A 23,982-nucleotide genomic window follows, 5' to 3' on the forward strand; every position below is an offset into this window, starting at 1 on the left:
CAAGGTGATTCACGTGCACGTTAAAGTTTGAGAAGCACCGGGCTAGCTCCCATCGTGTGCCAAGGGCCTTAAATGTCTCTGGTCACAGCTAGTGAGTAAGGTGGCTGGGTTTCCAGAGGCATCTACTGAGGCAGGTAATGCCGGGCTGCTCATCAGGATCCACATTAGGAGGTTAGTCGTTTTAAGGCTTAGCCTCCAGTATCAGGAAAGGGATACCTCTGTCTTCGCCTCCTCTTATTCTCACCAGAGTCAGGGCTCTGAACAATAAGCTAGCAACCCAAGCTGCATGAGCCTAGGAAGCCAGAGGACGGCTCCTAGCCTGAACGCCCGAGCCCCAGTAAGAGGGGTATCGGCAAGGCCAGGGGAGTGAAGCCCTGCCACCCTGGGCGCCACAGGAAAGAGAGACAGGTGCTGAAGCAATGCTATGACCTTGGGGCCGTCCAGTGGGAAAGCAGCCATGGAACCATCTTGTCAAGAGGCAATGAAGCAGAGGCACTGAAGGGGGATCTGCTCTCTGTCAGGCACAGGTAAACGTTACTCTCCAGGCCAGAGACAAGATGAGCTGCCCAGAGGCCACAGCATCTCCAGGCTAGGTGAGGGCCCCCTAAAACTGGAATTGCCTGGTCTCCCGTGCAGACCTTCTGCCCACCCTCCCCTAGCCCATGATGACTTACTTGTGATTCCTCTTTTCTTACCTAAGAATCCTATGAAATAATAGGCGTTATTTGGTTTTCCTCCTAATGCCCCTAAAGAGGTGGGATGGGCGGGCAGCAAGCGGCTTGGGGAAAGGTGCGACTTACTTTGAAGGCGTCGACATAGACAGGATTGATTTGGTTTATGCCCAAGCGGAGGGGCACAATGAGCAGCAAGGGTTTCCAGGCTGGAGAGCAGGCAGAGGGGCCCTTACTCTGGGTCGAAGCATTCAGAGACTCAGGGGGGCTCTCAGCAGCTGTTTCGGCACTCAAGGGGAGGGTGTGGCACATTTTTTCTAGAAACAGAAGACAAGAGAGCTGGGTAAATAAGGGGCATCCAGCCCTAGGAGATGTGCCAAGGGCAAAACTAAAGGAGACCTCACATGACAGCCGCTGCCTGGAAGGCCCTTCCCCCTGCCACCGGGGCCCCGCTGCCCAACCTCCTACAGGAAGCCCAGGCCACTCCTCCAGCCCTTACTTCTCCTCCTTCTGGCAACTGAACACTCACTTACCTCTTGTCAGGTATTACGGGCTCACTGGGAGAATCTCATTTCTCAACCAGACTGCAAGGGCCTTGGAAACAGGGACTGTATCTGTTGGTCCCTCTAACCCCGTGGCAGGGAGCACAGGGGGGCTGCCACAGAAGACCTGTCAGTGGTTTAACTGATTACCCGCACTTGGGGAGTCCTGCAGGGAAAGGGTCTGGTGCCTCACTGAGGGGCAGCAGAGATCCTCTAATTGTTTTCTCCCTTTCAGAAAGCTGAAAGGGAAGAGAAGAAGGGGCACAGGGAATGATTAACCGGAGCCCGGTGCTCCCCTGTCCTGCTAGATGGGCAGGCCAGAGAGTCGTGGGGTGGGGGAATGGGGGTGTGTATGTATCTTCTTTCTCTTTTTCTCCCTCGCTTTGTGTCTTTCTCTCCCACCACGCCCCACACACATTCTGAATGGTGAGGAAGAACCTCATCACCCAGCCACCCGAGAAGGTAAACTGGCCCGGGACTCACTGATATCTTCAATAACCACGGTGTTATCCATTGAAACATAAACAGCCAAGGAATTCCATTCATCAAATAAAGCAAGTTTTCTGCAAAGCAACATACAATGAAGTCACAATTGGGGAAGATGGACATCTTGGCAGGAAGCAGTACAACCTATGTATGCCCAGCGTTCCTGAAGTTAGTGAACACTGAGCCACAGAGAAGTTGGGATTCAGGTCGGGTCTGGCTCCCTTGACTGAGCTCTGGAACATTCCATGTCCAGGGACCTTGAGAATGCCAGAGGCACTGTTTCCGCACCTCAAAAATAAGGACTGCTTTACAAAATGCAAAAGGCTGCCTTGCTAAACAATGTTACTCCTACTGGGCGAAAGAGAGAGGTTACCAGTGCATCTTCTCCCAAGAGATTTTGTTTTCTTTTCTTAAATAAGAGACATTCTGACTTACTCCTTTTTTCAAAAAAAGAAAACTGTTATTAATATACACATATATATATTTGTTTAGGAGCATACATAATACAAACAATAAGTTCTAGGGAAATCCGGCAGGGGGCGGGGCGGAGAGAGAGAGAGAGAGGTGATCTCTTCTGTCCCTTCCCACATGCGGTAAGGATGCTGTCCCAGGAGACTTGGGCCGCAGATGGCTTCAGTGCCGGGCCTTGCTGGTCAACAGCTGAAGACAGAGCATGCTGAAGTGCATGACTTCAGAGGAGATTAGAAAGAAAACCCCTTTAAAAGAGAGATTATCTGATGTCTGAGTAAAGTACCTTGTCTATCTCTCCCTTATTTCTTTCTCCTCTTGCCAGTATGAAGAAGACATGTTTACCCTGGCTACTCTGGAATTCTGCAGTAAAGCCCAGTCTCAATGGCCAACAAAACAAAAGACACATTCTCTCCCAAACCAAAGTAACTCCCAAGAAGCGGTTAATTACCATTATATTTTAATTTCATTTAATGTAGTATCTTTCCCCCAAAATAATAATGACGACATCATCATCATCTACTGTTGTTAATAACAATCACGATGACTCAGAACCCACTTAAGTTCTTTAAAAATGTATGTTTCCATTTGCTTGTTGTGGGAAGCTCAAAATTTAGAAGAAAGAAGCAAATTCTGAGGGATGTCATTTATAAACCAACCATATCAAGCTAGGTTTTGGGCTCGGCACAGCCATTCTAATCTTCTACACTTTCTGTCCTGGGTTCCTACAGTGGTTTCCGAAATACCACCAGATCCTCACTCAGCAGATCAACAACACCCCAAAAACCACTATGGACCAAGGTAAGAAAGTGGTCTCAGAGAGGCTGCAGTGTTAGCAGAGTAATGCAAAGATACAGGTTTCACTTGGGTCCCCAGGAAGTCCAGACTACTCCCCTCAAAAGCACATTTACAAAGCATTCCAGTTCATTGAAGGTTGGCTAATAATTGAAACAGTGCCCCATCTGTATTTTGCATGGAGCAGGTCCCATCATCACACGCCAGAGAGCCAGGAATTGAAGTAGCTACCAAAGGAGGCTAGACGGTTTCAATTTTCTGATGCCTAAATCCAGCCCCAGATTCTATCTGCCATTTTCATTCATTCATTCATCAAGTATTTATTGAGCACTTACATGTGCCAGGCAGTTTCATGTGCTAATATTACAGGAGTGAACGAGGCAAATACAATCTCTGCCCTCATGGAGTTCCCATTTGGTGATAGGTTGTCAGAAAGGAGAGTGACAATAGGTGAGGTGGCCCGCAGGTGTAGGTGCTGATGCCACTCACCCCATTCATTTCCAAAGCATTGGTCCTGGCCTCTCCATGTCGCCTCTTGCTGTGGGAGGTGAATTCTGAGACTTAACAGGACAATTGCGAAAGTACCATGCTGGGGTACCTTGAGTCTCCTAAGAGATGACAAACTGATTCTAAGACTCCCTTGAGGTTTGTCTCCTCTAATAGGTGGTGAGGTCCTTGAAGCAAGAACTACACCTAGTTTATTTCTGTGCACTCAGTACTTAGGGCAACAGAGGCACCCAGTAAATGTTGAATGAATCCATGAAGAATTTATTTTTTTATATACCATACAGGGCGGGAGTCTGTGTCTTGCCTAGGCTGGCTCAGGCTTCCCCGCCTAGTGCAAACCCTTTGGCTTCAAAGTGACCCTCAGGCTGACGGCTGAGCACGCGAGCACCAATCTACAAGTGGGATACGGAATGAGTCCTGAGGGGCCTCCCCATAGACTGGTACCAATGACTATAACTGTGATTTACCAAGACAGTTGCCCACACACATTACACATTTCAAAGAAGTATCTGAGCAAAATGGTACAGATGTTTGGTGGCTTAGTGGGATGGCAGGAACAGCTGGGTTCATGGGATGTTGAGTTGGTGGAGGGAGGCATAGGAGATGGTAGAATAAGGCGCATGACAGACTCTTTTACTTACTTTAACACCTGTGCAACTGTATTTGGTCCAAACCATTCGCCAATTGATTTCCCTTCTCCTACACCCATCTGTGCTGTTTTTATGTGGAAAAATAATAAACAGGTTAGCAAACCACCAACTCCTAATTTTTTGCATAAATAAGTAGATGGGACGACTTAGTAGAGCCACATATAAAGCAGGGAACAAGAAAAACAAGTACAGCAATGTAAGCTGAATTTCACATACAGGGTTCCTTTCCTCTTAATTGAACTACAGAACAGAGAGACAGCCTTTAAACTACTCATGTGACCTTACCCATCTGATGGATAGAGTAGCAACAGTCTTTTCTATCTAGGAAGCACTGTAGGATTCGTTGGTATTCTTTGGGTTGTTCTTTCTGTCTCTCCCAGTTCCAGTCTTTTTAGGAAAAAGAAAAAATGAGTTAAAATCATTTTTATAACTGCTTGTTATCTCTGCACTCTTACTGGGACTACGAGGTTAGAAGGAAAACAAAGGAGTTACATGTAGAAGGTGGGAGCGATCAGGTCAGAACATTCCTAAGTATCTTTAATGTTGATGACCAAGACATCTGGAAACTGATTTCTTTCAAAGACTCACTGGGTATAAAGTAAAAGCAAAACAAGAAGTTGACCAAGGAATTGACTTAGCCCACGAGCTTGAGTTGGATAAATATTACATGAAGACAGTGTCACAAGGCCTTTCTGGTCAGCTACTCAGTGAACAGGAGGTCACCACAAAACCTGGCAGTATATCCGTGTCTCACCCAGACGCTGTTATGTCTCATGTCCACACAGACAGCAATGGCTTTAGTTCGTATATTTTGGCAGCATTGCCCACAGAGTCTCATGGGGGGAAGTGCTCTTCTGACACACACCTATTCCCAGGGGAATATACACAATTTGCAACTAAGGAAGCTTTTTTTTTTAAATGCATGATGCCATGTTTACACAACCTTTTAAAAAGGCCACAATGAGTTTGGGAAAAACAAATACCTTTGTTATCAGGTGTTCCAGGTTTCCTTATGACCAAAACTAAAATAGTTACATCTGTGGGGATCCCATCTGTGCCTCAGGCACAGCCCCCCAAATCCGATAGGGGCTGCTTATCGCTTACTGAGGACAACTGCAAAAACTCTCGTCGTCACTGCTGTGGACAGGACGCACTATTCCCATTCCCTCAGCTCTAGGAACTCTGTCTAATGGGACAGATTTCTGAGACTTATTTTGCTTCCAAGACAGAAGTTTCTCTCCTGAGGTTTTAGAGAGCATTTGAATTCACAACTGAAATCTACTTGAAGCCAAAGGCCACTATCTCCAGAGTCTTTAGTTCTCTTCGCTTCTAGTATTTCTGAAACCAAAGTTTTAAACTTCGTATCCAGCAGTCTTCAAAGGGTGAAGAACACCCAACTGTTTTTCATCAGCTACCAAACTGTCCAAGTCTGGGGGAAACCCTGATTAGCTGGCTTCTAAGTACCACTAAATATTTACTGATGACAGTGATAAGTGAACACCCCACCTCAACTGTAAAATAACCAAATAGGAAACACTCCAAAATACTTCTTTATAAAATTACATCTTCTCATTCGTCTTAGCTACAAGATCTATTTCCACATTCTTCCTGCTACTTGCTTTTATATTAAGACAATTGAGATTGCTGACTGTGGGTTTTTTCCCCCAGTTTGCTTTCCACAAAATTCACTTCCAGAAGAATCATCTTGAAGTGCTTCATAAATGAGAAAGTTAAACAGTAAGAACAATCTGCTCCAAGAAGTATGTGTACAGTAGAGAAATCACTGGACAAGGAGTCAGAAGACCTGCATTCTATTCCCAAATCGATGCCTTCTTGTTGTTTGACCCAGGGCAAGTCACCTTACTTCCTGAGCCTCAGTTTCCTCATCTGTAAAACAGAAATTATGATACTACCCAGGGAACACAGGCACAGGACATCCTAAACCCTGAAAAGAAGGCACGAAGCCCTAAACTCTCCCCAGCCTCTTCCCCAATCTTCTCTGGGAACCGCAGGAAGATGTGTGAGGTTGAGTAGTCCCGGACAGGGAGCGACGTTTTTGTACCTCTGAATCTCAAGGAGCAAAAGCCGATGAGTTCAGCAGCCCAATCTCATCCAAGGTGTTCTTTCACTCCCTCATCCCCAAGGCAAACCAGACTTTCACCCAAGTGCCTGAACTGGCATCTACCCAAGGTCAGCCTACAGATGCTGACAAGGAAGCACTCGCATGTCTTAAGAAAGCAAGACTCGAGAGTTCCAACAGTGATTACTGGAAGGTTCTGAATGAAGCAGCCTCCTGAGGAAGGTGATTTAAGGATTTCTTCATCGTCGAATGGACATCATCAGTGAACCCAAACCAAAATATCTCCCTCATTAGGCACTTCCTTTAGGTCACTGACATCCTTCACTAGGCAGATATTTTAAATGAGGTCGAAAAACAGACTTACCACCACACCCTTCTTCCTGCTCTCTTTGTTATCTGACCTGTTTAAGGACTCACGCGAACAATAGTGAAGATGGAAACTCTAAATGATACACCTGCCTCAGCGTTCATCTGCCCCAGGAAAATAAGTCTCCAGCTTGGTGAGTCACAAGGAAATGCCGGCTGTTTTCTTCTCACAAGAGGTTTTGTCAACTTGTCAGCCCCACTACTTGGACTTGCAGAGAGCACTTCAGGACCTGCAGCTCTGTTCCCTCGGCACCAGTGCTAAACTACCAGCAGCAAGTGTGACCGCAGAGGTCTCTGAGGCAATTTCCAGAACAAATTTAACTCACCCCTGCCCAAGTGTCTGCAGATAAGGGCTTGAGCCAGCATCATCTGTCCACAGCGTAGCATACATCCCCAGCCGGCGTCTGACGAAGGGCCCGTTCCCCCTGTTGGCAAAATGGTTGGGAATGAATATGAGTTCCTTGAACTGCCCTTTCCCGAAACATCAGCATATTTGGGAATCATACAAGACAGACAGGTACACATACTTGGAATAGAGAGGCAAGAGATATAGTCAGACATCAAACAGGGTTTGTTACAGGGCGGAACTTGCAAAGATAATGCTGAGTTAACCAAAACAGGTTCTATGGCCAAAGGAAAACAAACAAATGAACAAAACCTGCCCCTTATGTTTTCTGCCTAGAGACATCCAGGTATGTGTACAGTTTTGGTATATGACTAACATGTATGACTACCAAAACTTAGTCCATGCCATGTCATCATCTGCTTGACCTAACCTGACTTTTCACAACTCACTTCTCGGGGAGGGCAATCTTACCTTAGTTAAGGAATAAATGCTACCAAACTTGATTATCAAAATGGTCAAGGAAATCTGGAAGGCTCTTGACTGTTCTAAATATACATTATGAAGGTCTGAACAGTAAGAGGGAGAATGTAAAATAGAGGAAAGAGTCCTAGATTAGGCATCAGAAGACCAGTCTCATCTGTAGACTGGGGATAATAGCACATGCCTTGCCTACTATTAGTGGATATTGTAAGAATTAAAAGAGAGAGTATAAAAGTGTTCTACAACCCACTAAGGACGATGTAAATATTTGGTGTTATGAGTATGGTCATCATTAAAAATACCACTAATAAATTAGAAATGTACTACCTTTTTAAAAGGCACAAAGCCAGTTAATAAGACAACGGGTTCCATTTTAAGAACACTTGATGTAACAAAAATCCCATAAACGTGGCCAGGGTGAGCTCAGTATCCTTTTTCGAGGTACCAGTGAAATGAGATAACTTGGATGGTGAAAGAGACATTCTGCTTTCATTGCTTCATTTCCCAACATGGAAGTGGAAAAGTATGCTGTAAGCATGGTCTCACAAGACTAACTGTAAAGGGGGTCATCAACCACGTAAGACAAGTGGGCCAAGGTGGCCGCTCCTTTCCTTTTGTTGTGGGGACTGAAGGAGAGTTGCTACAGCAAGATGGGGAAGGTTGAGCCAATTTGTGAGCTGGAAGGGGAGTCCTTTGGCTCTTGCTAATGGTGGGATTATGGGCCAGATTAGTATGGAAAAGATGCAAGGAAGCCCACATAAAAAAAAGATCATCTCTTCCAAAACATTGTCAGAGTTGAACTGCAAATGTTTTCAAATCTTGCAAAGATCTCTTCACCCAGAAAAAAGTTTAACAGTTTAGAATCACTGGGTACTAAAGATTGTTCTTTTGCATATTTTGCTCAGGTACTTCCTGTGGAGAGCAAAAAAAAAAAAAAATGTCTGTGTGAACTTCACTCTTTGCTCTTATCAGAAAGGTTTATTTCACTCCGGTTACTAGGTCCAGTCCTGGACCAAAATTAGTCAGACAGGTTTCCTCTTAGAATAGCTTCCACCATTTGAGTTTGGTGATCCTTTCCTACAGTACCACGAGACTAGGAAGAGGTCACCCTACTTGCGAACATTTCACAAATTTTCTCTGGAGGGATCCTATTCACTTAGCTCATTGAACTGTCCTTTTTTCTAGACAGCAGCTGGTACTCTTAACTGACTAGAATTAGTTCCAAGCAAGTCCATTATAATTCATCTCCCAGTGGCAAGATGTTTTCATCTCACAGGGAAAAGAAAAGCAAAGGAATTATTTTCTTTCCTTCAAGGTACAGCCATCTTTAATAATCAAATATCTCCACAAAGCAGTGGATTATAATTTAATAGATACTGTCCAAATTAAAAGCTTGACTTTTGCCTAGCTCTTAGAATTAAAACAAGTAACACTTCTAAGTGCCTGAACACTTGGAGGTGGTTGGGCTCAAAAGTATACTGGCATTACACATTAACACCATGGAACCATACACGACGAGGCACGTCGGCAATGAGATTTCTGGATGAAGCATAAGACTTAACTACTCCGCCACATTAAATTCTTCGCCATAGTGAGCTTAGTTCTGAGGTTTCCATGATGTCACTGATAACCTCAGGAAAGCTATCTACAAAGAAGAAAGCACGGTATAATAAATGATATACCTACCAATTGGTGAAAATTTCCTTCTGTATGTAAACCACAGACGAGCACTTATATCAGACAACAGCTTAGATTTTTCTGTAATTAAATGTGAAATTAAAATTAAATCATCGTATCCCATCTGAAGATATCTGCCTTTGATTTCTGAGCCAGCAGCAAACTCAATTTCAAATAACCAGACAATTCCATTGTTATGAGGCTAAGGGAAATTCATAGGCAACCCAATCTCATTTTAGCCAAATAATTTCAGCATTTCCTCCCACCTATGTATTTTTGTTTGTTTGTTTGCGGCATGCGGGCCTCTCACCGTTGTGGCCTCTCCCGTTGTGGAGCACAGGCTCTGGACGCACAGGCTCAGCGGGCACGGCTCACGGGACCAGCCGCTCCACAGCACATGGGATCCTCCCGGACCGGGGCATGAACCCGTGTCCCCGCAGGCGGACTCTCAACCACTGTGCCACCAGGGAAGCCCCCACCTATGTTTTGATCAGAGCTACTGGCTAGTACAATGATGCTGAGTGGTTCCTGCCTCCTTCTCACTGACAGCCAAAGCCCCAACAGGTACTTAACACTGGGGTCACATGGCTAAAAGACAAGGACTAGGAAAAGCGAGGATCCTGGATAACCTGCTCACAAGGCAATCAGCCCCTGCCTGAATGATGATGGTTGGTTGGATCTCTTAGCATCCACTGTCTGTTATCTAAAACTAGGGATGGGTCGTGTGTGTGTGTGTGTGTGTGTGTGTGTGTGTGTGTGTGTGTGTGTATGTGGGGGGGGTACACACAAATGTTTAACTATGAAGGAGATGTCCCTGCTAAGCAAATTAAGTGTATAAGAAATTTATCAATACTACGTACTGCAACTGGCATTTTTAATCTAAATGGATGTATAACATCACAAATGCTTTTGTATATTTTTTTCCAAAGCATGCTTTCTTGTATTTCATGGCATAAATTTACTTCGATGGCCACAAATCTGGCATCCACATGTCATCTGTACTTAGATATGGTTCTGTCTTCCTTAGTCTTCTCTCTCCCCCTTCTCAACAACACACCTATATTTGTATTCTATAGAGAACTTATAGCCATTGCACTTTAAAAGAAGAAAAGGAAGTTCAATTTTAGCCAACAGTCTCTATTTTTTCTCCTGCCTTTCCTTTGAACAAATCAGAAAGTTGAGCTGTCTGGATTTTCCTTCCCCTTCATGTTGCCGGTGCCGAGCACATTATGGGAAGCAGACGTAAAATGGTTAAGAGCAAGACTTCTGGAGCCATATTCTGCCTGGGTTTGAACCCTGACTCTACTACTTACCAACTGTGTGGGCTTGTCACTTAACCTCTCTAAGCTTCAGTTCCCTCATCTGTAAAATGGGGAGAATGATCGTACCTACTTCATAGACTTATGAGTATTCAACAAGATAACACTACATCGAAAGTAGTAGCTTACATGGTACAGTATGCAGTAAGCCTGAGGTAAATGTTAGCTGTTATTATATTCCCTCCTCTCAAATGCTCACGCCACTCACTCCTTCCTCTGATATTCTCTATGTCTTCCAGCTTGCCTATATGCTAGAAAGTCTGGGGAAAAGTTGTATAGACATTTTAATAATAATTTCACCTTGAAAGGCCTTTTCCAGCCTAACGTTTGAAAATGGGCATATTTGAGGACATGGAAGCAACCTAAGTGTCCCTCGACAGATGAAATGGATAAAGAAGATGTGGCACATATATACAATGCAATATTACTCAGCCATAAAAAGAAACGAAATTGAGCTATTTGTAATGAGGTGGATAGACGTAGAGTCTGTCATACAGCGTGAAGTAAGTCAGAAAGAGAAAGACAAATACCGTATGCTAACACATATATATGGAATTTAAGGAAAAAAATGTCATGAAGAACCTAGGGGTAAGACAGGAATAAAGACACAGACCTACTGGAGAACGGACTTGTGGATATGGGGAGGGGGAAGGGTGAGCTGTGACAGGGCAAGAGAGAGGCATGGACATATATACACTACCAAACGTAAGGTAGATATCTAGTGGGAAGCAGCCGCATGGCACAGGGATATCGGCTCGGAGCTTTGTGACCGACTGGAGGGGTGGGATAGGGAGGGTGGGAGGGAGGGAGACGCAAGAGGGAAGAGATATGGGAACATATGTATATGTATAACTGATTCACTTTGTTATAAAGCAGAAACTAACACACCATTGTAAAGCAATTATACTCCAATAAAGATGCTTAAAAAAAGAAAATGGGCATATCTGGCAACTTGGGGATCCCTGTTGTCATGGAATGCTGAACTAGAAGAGATCATCTCCAGTCCCCCTCCAGTTAATTACTGGTGAAAGGAGTTAAGATGTGGAAAGAGAAAGTGAATCATCCAAGGTAGAAGAGCCTGAATACAAAAGGTCTCCTAATTGCTAGCACTAGGTGCTCTATACTATTCAGGATTCTCCAATCAAAAGGATGAAGCCAGACTCAGATGGAGTTAAGAGATGCTAACTTCCTCTCCTGCCTTTTTTAAAAAATTTTTAAAAATTTTTTGGCCATGCCACGTGGCACGTGGGATCCTAGTCCCCCAGCCAGGGATTGAACCCACGCCCCCTGCATTGGAAGCACAGAGTCTTAACCACTGAGCTGCCAGACGCAGGCTCAGCGGCCATGGCTCACGGGCCCAGCTGCTCCGTGGCATGTGGGATCCTCCCGGACCGGGGCACGAACCCGCGTCCCCTGCATCGGCAGGCGGGTTCTCAACCACTGCGCCACCAGGGAAGCCCCCCTCCTGCCTTTTGACCAGCTTCTTCTGTCCCTCCCGCCATGCTAGGGCCTCCAAAGAGGATCTCTCCTCAGATACAAAAATCAGAGCTGCCTCTCTCCAAGTTCAGGCTTTATCTATGTGCTGGGTTGGTGGCGGTTTCAGGTGAAAAGGTCTTTCCCAATCTATAAGAGAATAAGGGTAAAGAAGAAAAATCCAAGCCTCCTTTCCATCTAGTTGCAGTGGGTAAAAGTTCTATACAAAATCAGAATAAACGGAGACAGTGCTGCAGTCAGCAAAGGCTCTAAAACTATAAGACTTCTCAGTGTCTGATATTGTTTCTGACTTCTAAACAGCCATGGGCTGTTTAGAAGTCCCTTGGGTGGCAGTGTTTTTCATCTAGATAGAAAAGGACATGAGAGGAATGAGAAGTATGTAGCCCAGTCATCAAAGACTAGATACTGGTTAGTGATACCAGGAGCAGGTCCATGTTTTTTGAAACCCGAGGCTTATAGAATCTGGGGGTTCTCCTTTAAGGAAAAGAACAAAAATACATGACTTTTTCAAATCGTACAAATACCAATGACCATGTGAACACACTGCTAGGACCTCTCAGGGCCTTAGAAGGGACCTTACATGCAAGCAAGGGGCCTGAGGCTTAAAACTCCTCTGGTTGTCAGGTAAATCCGCCTAGGAGTAGCATTAACCCTTATCAACCCAAGGAGGAAAACAGGATAGGACCTTAACCTTGGGCACCCACCTCATTTGGGTTCTCACAGTCCAATGCTACCAAACCTTACCGGTTTTAAGAAGATGCTGTTTCCCCAAGATCCATACCAGCTCATCTGTATCTGGAAATTCTTCTAGGTAGTCAGTGAAAATAGTAATCTGGTTTTCATACTTGGATAAAACTGAAAGAAAAAGAAAGAAACTTAGGCAAAATTTAATACAGAGGGCTTGCTTCGGTGGTTTACTGATTATTACCTTTGTCCTGAAGGTAAAAGGTGGCTGGCTAGAATTTAATGGAAGCAAATCCTTTTCCTTGAGGAACAAAGACACTCACAAGGCCTGAAAATCCTTTAGTAGAGGGATTTCCTCTTGACCACCTATTTTAACCTTCCCTTTCTCATGGTCCCATGTGGCACCATCTCTGAATAATTTTTTGATCACAGCTATGTCAAACTTTTTTTTTCCAACGGGGCTTTCTTTGTAAATAGTCACTTTCCAGCTTCTCCTAGTGTGACTGTAGCAGGTGGCACAATAATACCTGCATACCTAACCCCTGTCCACATCACAGGGAATATTGTGAGGTTTCTAGCGGCCAGTGGCTTAGAAGGGGGTTATGATAAGCCTGAAAGACTATACAACTGTGAAAACGTAATATTTTAGCTGGAAGACCAGATGTTTTAACAGTACTTTCATTTACCATTTTATTCACTTATAACTTCTGCAAAGAAGAATCTTGAAGCTGCCGATAAATATAACTTGTTCTTGGGATTCACAAGTGACTCTCTCTCAAGAGAAAGCAACTGAACAAAATACAATTAAATCTCATAAGTTCACAGGCCACAGTCTCAGAACTTATGGCCATGTAATGCGAGATATGTTAATATTCACTTTTCTACCACCTGCGGAGAAAGGGTCTGCTAGAAGAGTCAAGACTGATTTATGAAGGGGTCTTATTGCAAAAGTTCCCTTTAAGTAATTTTCTGAGAGAAAGAATGCTGTAGGTAAATAAGTTTCCAAGCCAGCCCAGAAAAATCTATCTTAACCTGTAACCAGAAAAATCAAATTGCTAGTATATATCGTAGTTTATGGTGTTATTTCAATGACAAATCATATTTCAAGTTCAAAGCTGAGACAACTCAACACACACCTTCTCTTCTCAGCTCTTGGAGGCTCCCAGCCCCTATGGGGAGGGGATCTCAGACAGAGCAGGGGTCATTTTGTGCAGATACAAGTAGCTGCAGGGACTCTCCCAAACCAGTCCCTAAGAGCACCAGGGGAATAGTTTCCTATAAAAAAAGGCATTGTGGGATGTGTTTAAGCTCACTTGAAAGGACAAATTGCTTTCTTTTGGTTTTGTTTTCTAAGGCATGCTGTTTTCATAGAAATAAATGTTCTTAAGTATAAATGAGTCTTATCTGATCATGAAAATAGGTTACGTGGTTGGAGGCTGATGTTATACTTTGTATAATTTGTATAAATTGAAGTTATAATTTGTTTGAAGTTAAAATTTTAGAAACACAGCTACCCAGGGATACCGCCTTTCTTGAAACACATTCCAGAAGTCCAATCTTTCAGGGATTTAGGTAGCCTTTCTCCTCAAGATGTTTTAATCATTAGGGTTACAGCCTTGGCAGTATTTCAAACCTAAAGAAGTTAGAAATGAGACAGCCATTTCATTCCCCAGTGAAAACTCATCACTGCCGAATCTGCCAGGGAGCTTGTGCCGTCTTAGCCTTTCTGCCACTGGCCTCAGCCCCTGGCCCATGCCCAGGAAACAGCAGGCTAAAAATGATCATCCAGGTCAGGCCATCCCCAGGAGGTGGTGGACTGAGGTGGCATAAATCACACTGTGTACCTCCCCACCCTACTCTACACCCCTCACAGGCAAGAGAAATCAGCTTAAAATGAACATCCAGTGTAGCATAGAAAAGAGAAAAAAGAAGTCAGGAAATAAGTAGCTTGCGAGGAGTGTGGGAAAGGGACAACCTCTCTGGCATTCCCCTGGTAGGGATGAGGAAGGGTGGCACTGGATGAATGTACAGCATGTATGCATATAAGCCTTGGGTCTTTTTTTAGTACTGGCTGAAAAAAGAAACATTTTTCTATCGCCAACCCTGTCTCAGTGAGTCATTGCCCAGCTATCTGGTCAAATTAGTACAGCCCCTTAAAGCCTGTGAGAACTGCACTGCTTCATCTGAGATGGCTCTGACCAAAATGGTAGCCAAAGAATTTTCCTCTTGCTCTTCCACACCACCCCCCAAGGCCAGCAGAAAGGGCATTACAGTCTCTATTCTGCCTGATTCTCCTCTTAGAAAACAGACTCCTAGAATGCAGTGTGTCAGGCCATAGCCAGCCTGAGTTGAAAGCTACATGGATGAAACAAATGAAAAGCCAGAACAGAAGATGAGATTAACAGAAGCAAAGGGCAGTAACACGGGGAGAGTATATAAATGGGAGTCCGGGGAGGAGAGAGGAATTGGTCTTCCACAAGGAGACCTCCAAGAGACGAAGAAGCCAGCTGGGATGTGGCTGAGGCGCAGAGGTGAAATGGCATTTCCAAACAAATCACTTCTCACTAATGGCAATCGTTTGGAAAAAATTTTTCGAAAACTACTTTTGTCTTGCCTTAAAATTAACAAACAAGACATCAGCCCCATATGAGTTCCTTGCCCTTTCAGCCTGTTTATAAAGACATAGAACTGTACAGGCAGAGCTGCAAATACTGCAGCTTGGTGGACCAAGAATTAGCTTCTACAAGGTCCGATGGACAACAGGCTTCACTCTGTTCCATTCTACTTTAATAATTATTGCACCGAAGTCTCTGCTGGGTTAGCTTAGTAGTCAACTAATAATTGATAAAAAGGTTTCCATAAACTCCTGGAACCAAAAAGTCTCCCAGTCTTGGCCAAGTGGCTCTGTGTGCATGTTGGGGCATGCCTTCAACAGTCAGCCAGGCAGTTGATTAACTCTGCCTTAGTTTTCCCTTTCTGCTTGTACAGAGCTCGAGGATAGCCAGAGTGAGAGCTGAGGGCCTTCTCAGGTCTTTCCTGAGCATGTGCACAGCCTTGGGAATGCACATAGCCCTGAACATGCATGTGGTCCTCCCATACTCCCAGGAATATGCCTGAACTTTTCAAAGCCCCAGTGGATATATTATTCCTTAGCTTTACATTTTAAACTTTTTGGTTATCTACTCCTCAAACAGCTGTGAAGTTAATCAATTGCCTCTAATAATTTTCCAAAAAAGCCCCGGCAGGGAAGGCTTTCTGTACCTCCAAGTCAGGACAAATAAATACAAGTCTTGTAAGTGGGGTCTTCCGGGGAATTGTCAGAAAGATCAAATAATGACAATTCTCTAAAAATGAGGCTTGACAGGAGCTCCAACCGTGTTCTGCGTCCTCCAGGGGCTACCAAGTTGCTGGCTTTCCCTATGGTTGCAGGCTGTGGATTCTCAAGGCTACTGCAGAGCTAGAGAGCAAAGGATGGGCACAGCGCAAGTGAAAATGCCACAAAGCTTACTATTCTTACCAAAATGCAGCCGCTTTTCATGAATGAATACTCCCCAGATTGGTGCAAGCCTTTGGTTAATTTCCAGAGTGCTGCAAAAGTTGATTCTGATCATTTTTGCCAATTCTTGTCATTTCTATTATGGGTAGAATTTTCAGAAGTCCTCATTCTGCCATTTTTGCTGATAACTTACTTTAATAATTTGCTTTCCAGGGAGCTTCCCTGGTGGCGCAGTGGTTGAGAGTCCACCTGCCGATGCAGGGGACACGGGTTCGTGCCCCGGTCCAGGAAGATACCACATGCCGCGGAGCGGCTAGGCCCGTGAGCCATGGCCGCTGAGCCTGCGCTCCGCAACGGGAGAGGCCACAACAGTGAGAGGCCCGCGTACCGCAAATAAATAAATAATTTGCTTTCCAGTGATTGACTGTATTTCTAAGGATTATTTTGTAAAACTGCAAGTAAATGAAGAAAAAATCATTTTAAACAAGATTTTCTGATAGGGCTTAACAAAACTTGTACATCAAGGCTCCCAGATTCTGTGGGGTTTGTGCCCCACAAACAACGCAATCACTCTAAAATGAAATCAAAAGGTCACAGAATCTCAGGGCCAGAAAAAGCCTGAGGCACCACAGCATATCTTCCTTGTAGATCACCCTATTCTAAAAGCACTCCAGGATACTGCTGCTTCCAAAACTGCCTTCTCAGCAATACATTTTTTGAATTTTTTAAAAAATTGAGGTATAGTTGATGTACAATATTATTTAAGTTTCAGGTGTACAACACAGTGATTCACAATTTTTAAAGGTTATATTCCACTTATAGTTATTATAAAATGTTGGCTATGTTCCCTGTTTTGTATTATATGTACTTGTAGCTTATATTTTATACATAGTAGTTTGCGCCTCTTAATCCCCGACCCTTATCTTGCCCTTCCCTACTAGTAACCACTAGCTTGTTCTCTATATCTGTCAGTCCATTTCCTTTCTGTTATATTCACTAGTTTAATACATACACATTTAACATACTGTCAGGTCACAGCTTCAAAAACATAAGAAAATGTTCACGTCAGACAGGTATGGTAAGGGCTGAATATACATTAATATACTCATTCCATAAATTTTTACAGAGTACCTACTATGTGCTAAGCACAGAGAATAAGACATCACTGAGATGTAGCCTCCATCCTCCAAAAGCTTTTAATCTAGTAGAGAGGATAGGTCTGGAAACAACTGACAACAATAAGTCCTATAAGAAAGGAAAGTGAGAGAGAAGAGATCAAGATGGTGGAGTAAGAAGACATGGAGCCCACCTCCCCCCACAAAAGCATCAAAAATACATCTACATGTGGAATAATTCTCACTAGAACTAACTGGAGGGACTTCCCTGGTGGTGCAGTGGTTAAGAATCCACTTGCCAATGCAGGGGACATGGGTTCGAGCCCTGGTCTGGGAAGATCCCACATGCCATGGAGCAACTAAGCCCATGTGCCACAACTACTGGGCCTGCACTCTAGAGCCCGTGAGCCACAACTACTGAAGCCCACATGCCACAACTACTGAAGCCTGTGCACCAAGAGCCCATGCTCTGCAACAAGAGAAGCCACCGCAATGAGAAGCCCATGAACCACAAGGAAGAGTAGCCCCCGCTCACGGCAACCAGAGAAAGCCTGCATGCAGCAACGAAGACCCAACGTAGACAAAAATTAAAAATTAATTAACTAATTAAAATAAAAAAGAAAAGAATCCATCTGCCAATGCAGAGGACATGGGTTCGAGCCCTGGTCCGGGAAGATCCCACATGCTGAGAAGCAACTAAGCCCCTGTACCACGACTAATAAGCCTGCGCTCTAGAGCCCGAGAGCTACAACTACTGAAGCCCACGCCCCTAGAGCCCGTGCTCCACAAGAGAAGCCACCACAACGAGAAGCCCACGCACCACAACGAAAAGTAGCCCCCTCTCACCGCAACTAGAGAAAGCCCCCACGCAGAAACAAAGACCCAACGCAGCCAAAAATAAATAAATTAATTAATTAATTTTAAAAAAACCCCTGGAAACTGGCAGAAGCACTCCTGTACAACCAAGATTGTAAGAACGATCCACACATAATCCAGTAGGAAGGGAAGAAAAACGATCAGGTTGAGACCCGTGCCCCTGGGAGGGGAATCAGAGGAAAAGGGAGGTTGCATGGGTGGACACCCACCCTGGGGAGTGATCAGGTTGAGCCACAGACTGGGTGTCCCAGAGCTGGGGTTCTTTGTGGAGGAGACAAGGCCCCTCGGCTGGTTGGAGGACAGCTAGACAAACAAGACTGGACTCCACTTGTGAAGAGTGCATGCACGTTGGCTGTCCCCGAGGCAGGGCAGAGAGAGATCTGCTCTGAGGCGGCTGGTTTTCCCACGACCAGCTAGCCATGCACCTCAGCCTGAAGAACCGAGCAATGCTTCCGTCCCACTCATTCCATGCCACAGCACTCCAATTGGATCTGGGGTAGCCACGACCAGAGAAAAGACTTGACCATGGGATGCAGAGGTGACTGAGTCGTGGGGTGGAGCCTGGGTGGGGCGGCAGTGGCCATTGTTGACACTTACTCAAGCAGCGTCCCAGAAGCCACCCAGATCTCTGACGGCAGCCACCCCACCACAGCTCACTCCCCCACCCCAATACACACAGAGTGACCACAAGGGCCCTGCCTGCCCTGAGGAGCAGTTCTACAACAGGGTGGGAGCAGCTGAGGCTGGGGACAGTGACCAGCTGTGAGAGACAAAGGGGAACTGCCCCTAAGGCAGGGCAGAGAGAGGTCTGCCCTAGCAGCTGCTGGGTTTCCCGGGACTGCCTTGCCGTGCCCGCCAGCCCAAGCTCAGTGAATACTCTAGCCCCGCTCAACCCATGCCATAGCACTGACTGGATCTGGGGTGCCCATGACAGAGGAAAAGACTCAACTATGGGACACAGAGGTGACCCAGTCCCAGAGTGGAGCTACTCTTAGCTCTTACTCAAGCAGTGCCTCAGAAGCCCCCCAGATCTCTGACAGTGGCGGCTGTACCACAGCTAACCTCCCAATATACATGGAGAGTTCACACAGGCACCGTCTTTCCTGTAGGGCAGTTCCACAACAGGGCAGGGGTGGCAGAGGCTGTGAAGAACAAAGGGGATCTGCACCTGAGGCTATGTGGAGCCACAGACACCTATACAGGCAGTGCATTAGACCTCTGTCAGCGCATGGCCCCGCTTGCTTCAGCACTCTCCTCCTCTGGGGCAAAGGTCCTGGTGTGGGGAGAGGGAAAAATACACACTTAAAGGGAACAGAGTTAGCTCAGGCCCCACCCCCAAGAGGGTGGTGACAGCCACTGAGCAGAGAGGAAGTCCCACCTCACACCCACCTCCAGCTCTAGCCCTTATATCTCCAGCCACACCAGCTACAAAGGTGATAGCTGCCAGCACACCCTGAGGAAAGATGTGACTTGCATTCACATCAAATCCAGCTCTCCCATCAAAGGCATCCGGCATACACAGTCTGTATAGAGATGGTCCCACAGAAAAATACACCTTCAAGACTGCAATAGATAACTGTTTCACCGAAATCACAGAGGCAAGAAAGTTAAGCAAAATAAAAAGGCAGAATAACTACTCTTAATTGAAAGAGCAAGAGAAAGCCCCTGAAAAAATAAATAATGAAACAGAAATAAACGATTTACCACATAAAGAATTCAAAACATTGGTAATAAAAATGTTAACTGAATTAGGGAAAAGAATTGATCTAAACAGTGACCATTTCAACAAGGAACTCGAAAATATAAAAAAAAAACAATCAGAAATGAATAATTCAACAGCTGAAATAAAAAACACACTAGAAGGAATGAATAGCAGACAAAGTAATACAGAGGAACACATAAGTGATCTAGAAGACAGAATAATGGAAACCACACAATCAGAACAGCAGAAAGAAAAACAAATTTTTAAAAATTAAAGCAATTGAAGAGATCTCTGGGACATTAAGCATCCAAACATTTGCATTATATGGGTTCCAGAAGGAGAAGAGAGAGAAAAGCAGATCAAAAATGTACTTGAAGAAATTATGCCTGAAAACTCCCCAAACCTGAAGAAGGAAACAGATATCCAGGTACAGGAATCACAGAGGGCCCCAAACAAGATGAACCCAAACAGACCCACACCAAGACATATCATAATTAAAATGGCAAAAGTTATAGATAAAGAGAGAATTCTAAAGGCAGCAAGAGGAAAACAAAGAGTCATATGCAAGGGAACCCCCATAAGGCTATCAGCTATTTCTTTGCAGAAACCTTGCAGGCCAGAAGGGAGTGACATAATATATTCAAAGTGCTGAAAGGGGAAAACCTGCAACCTAGGATACTCTACCCATCAAGATTATCATTTACAAGGAGAGATAAATAACTTCTCAGATATGCAAAAACTAAAAGAGTTCATCAATACTAAACCTACCGTAAAAGAAATCTGAAGGGTCTTCTCTAAATGGAAAAGAAGTAAGAATCTATAGGAAAGGGAAAATCCCACTAGGAAAGGCAAATATATAGTAAGGATTGAGGATCAAATACTTAAATAAGCCAGTATGTAGATTAAAAAACAAAAAATTGTAAAAGCAACTATAACTTCAGTAAACAGTAAAGGGATAAGATTGAAGATGTAAAATATGACATCAAAAAACACAAAATGGGGCTTCCCTGGTGGCGCAGTGGTTGAGGGTCTGCCTGCCGATGCAGGGGACACGGGTTCGTGCCCTGGTCTGGGAGGATCCCACATGCTGCGGAGCGGCTGGGCCCATGAGCCATGCCCGCTGGGCCTGCGTGTCCGGAGCCTGTGCTCCGCAGCGGGAGAGGCCACAGCAGTGAGAGTCCTGCGTACCGCCAAAAAAAAAAAAAAATGTAGGGCAGGGAAGTAAAAAATGTAGATCTTTTAGAATGTGTTTGAACTTAAATGACTACTACTTTAAAACAAGTAGATATAATTATAGGTCAGCATATATGAACCTCATGGTAACTACAAATCAAAAACCTACAATAAATACACAAAAACTAAAAAGAAAGGAACACACGCACACTGCTAAAGAAAATCCTCAAACCACAAGGGAAGAAGCAAAAAGAAGAAGAAATGAAAAGAGAATAACTACAAAAACAAGTGGAAAACAAGTAATAAAATAGCAATAAGTACATACTTATCAATAATTACTTTAAATGTCAATGGACTACATGCTCTGATCAAAAGACATAGGGTGGCTGATTAGATAAAAAGCAAGACCCTTCAATATGCTGCCTACAGAAGACTCACTTCAGGGATAAAGACACATAGAATAAAAGTGAGGGGATGGAAAAAGATGTTTCATGCAAACAGAAACATGCAAAGAAAGTGGGGGTAGTAATACTCATATCAGACAAAATAGACTTTAAAACAAAAGCTATAACAAAAGACAAAGAAGCATATTATATAATAATAATAAAGGGATCAATACAAGAAGAGGATATTACATTTGTTAACATATATGTACCCAATACAGGAGCACCTAAATATATAAAGCAAAGACTAACAGACATAAAAGGAGATATTGACAATAATAAATAATAGTAGGGGACTTTACCACCTCACATCAATGGACAGATCATCCAGGCAGAAAATCAATAAGGCAACAGTGGTCTTAAATGACAAAATAGTCCAGTTGGACTTAATATATATCTACAGGACATTACAATGAAAAACAGCAATACACATTCTTTTCAAGTGCACACAGAATGTTCTCCAGGATAGATCACATGCTAGGCCTCAAAACAAGTCTCAACAAACTTAAGACGATAGAAATTATATCAAGCATTTTTTCTGACCACAACAGTATGAAACTAGAAATCAATGACAGGAAGAAAAATGGGGAAATCACAAACACATGGAAACTAAATGACATGCTACTAAAAACCCAACAGGTCAATGAAGAAATCAAAGAGGAAATCAGAAAATACCTTGAGACAAAGGAAAATGGAAAAACAACATTCCAAAATGTACGGGATGTAGCAGAAACAGTTCAAAGAAGGAAGTTTATAGCAATACAGGCCTTCCTCAAGAAACAAGAAAAATCTCAAATAAACAACCGATCATGCCACCTAAAGGAATTAGAAAAAGAACAAACAGTAGAGCAGAAACTAACACACCATTGTAAAGCAATTATACTCCAATAAAGATGATAAAAAAAAGAACAAAGCCCAAAGTCAGCAGAATGAAGGAAATAATAAAGATCAGAGAGGAAATAAATAAAATAGAGATAAAAAGCAATAGAAAAGATCTATGAAACCAAGAACTGTTTTTTTGAAAATATAAACAAAATTGATCAACCTTTAGCCAGGCTCACCAAGAAGAGAGAGGACCCAAATAAATATGAAATGAAAGAGGAGAAATGACATCCATACCACAGAGATACAAAAAATCATAAGAGAATACTATGAATAGTTATATGCCAACAAATTGACAACCTAGAATAAATGGACCAATTTCAAAAAACATACAACCTGCTAAGACTGAATCAAGAAGAAACACAATTTGAATCCACTGATCACTAGTAGCGAAATTGAATTTGTAATTAAAAAAAAAAAAAAAACACTCCCAGCAAACAAAACTGCAGGACTGGATGGCTTCACGGGGAAATTCTACCAAGCATATAAAGAAGAACTGACACCTCTCCTTCTCAAGCTATTCTAAAAAATTAAGAGGATGGAACACTCCCAAATTCTTTCTACAATGCCACCATTACTCCAATACCAAAACCACAAAAAGATGCTACAAGAAAAGAAAATTACAGGCCCGTATCTTTGATGAATGTACATGCAAAAATCCTCAATAAACTATTAGCAAACTGAATCCAACAATATATAAAAAGGATCATATACCATAATCAAGTTGGATTTATTCAAGTTGGATTTATTCCAGGGACACAAAGATGGTTCAAATTTGCAAATCAATCAATGAGATACACCATATTAACAACAGGAAGGACAAAAATCACATGATTATCTCAATAGATGCAGAAAAAGCATTTGACAGAGTTCAATATCCATTCATGATAAAAAACTCATCAAATTAGGTATAGCAGGAACATATTTCAATGCAATAAAGGCCATTTATGACAAACCCACAGCTAACATTATATTCAACAGTAAAAAGCTAAAAGCCTTTTCTCTAAATACAGGAACAAGACAAGAATGCCCATTCTCTCCACTATTTAACATAGTATTGGAAGCCCTAGTCACAGCAATCAGACAAGGAAAAGAAATAAAAGTATCCAAATTGGATGGAAAGAAGTAAAACTGTCACTATTTGCAGATGACATGCTACTTTATACAGAAAACCCTAAAGTCTCCACCCCAAAACTATTAGAACTAATAAATGAATTTGGCAAAGTTGCAGGATACAAGATTAATACATAGAAATCTGTTGCTTTTCTGTACACTAATAATGAACTATCAGAAAGAGAAAGTAAAAAAAAAAAAACTTCCCTTTAAAATTGCATTAAAAAGAATAAATTATCTACAAATAAACTTAACCAAGGAGGTAAAAGACCTATACGCTGAAAGCTATAAAGCATTCTGAATGAAACTGAAGATGATACAAAGAAATGGAAAGATACACTGTGCTCTTGGATTGGAAGAATTAATATTTGTTAAAATGGCCACCCTACCCAAAGCAATCTATAGGTTTAATGCAATTCCTATCAAAATACCCATGACATTTTTTTTCACAGAACTGGAACAAATAAAATTCATATGGAACCACAAAAGACCATGACTTGCCAAAGCAATCTTGAGAAAAATGAACAAATCTGGAGGTATCATACTCCCTGACTTCATAATTATACTACAAAGCTATGGCAATCAAAACAGTATGGTACTGGCACAAAAACCAACAT

The 23,982-nt window shown here is 43.2% G+C and overlaps 1 protein-coding gene across 1 annotated transcript in view; it reads right to left on the reverse strand.

Annotated features, from left to right (window-relative positions):
• ATG4A (autophagy related 4A cysteine peptidase) overlaps nucleotides 1-23,982 on the reverse strand; it is a 65,954-nt gene that overhangs the window by 15,932 nt on the left and 26,040 nt on the right. Inside the window, 8 exon segments of the mRNA XM_024748660.1 lie at nucleotides 696-753; nucleotides 756-988; nucleotides 1,697-1,776; nucleotides 4,111-4,183; nucleotides 4,405-4,506; nucleotides 6,892-6,990; nucleotides 9,078-9,149; nucleotides 12,626-12,736. Of these exon segments, the coding sequence (XP_024604428.1) occupies nucleotides 696-753; nucleotides 756-988; nucleotides 1,697-1,776; nucleotides 4,111-4,183; nucleotides 4,405-4,506; nucleotides 6,892-6,990; nucleotides 9,078-9,149; nucleotides 12,626-12,736 (828 nt within the window).

The sequence above is a fragment of the Neophocaena asiaeorientalis genome, unplaced genomic scaffold, assembly GCF_003031525.2.
Source record: "Neophocaena asiaeorientalis asiaeorientalis breed wild unplaced genomic scaffold, Neophocaena_asiaeorientalis_V1.1 scaffold41, whole genome shotgun sequence".
Taxonomy (NCBI): domain Eukaryota; kingdom Metazoa; phylum Chordata; class Mammalia; order Artiodactyla; family Phocoenidae; genus Neophocaena; species Neophocaena asiaeorientalis.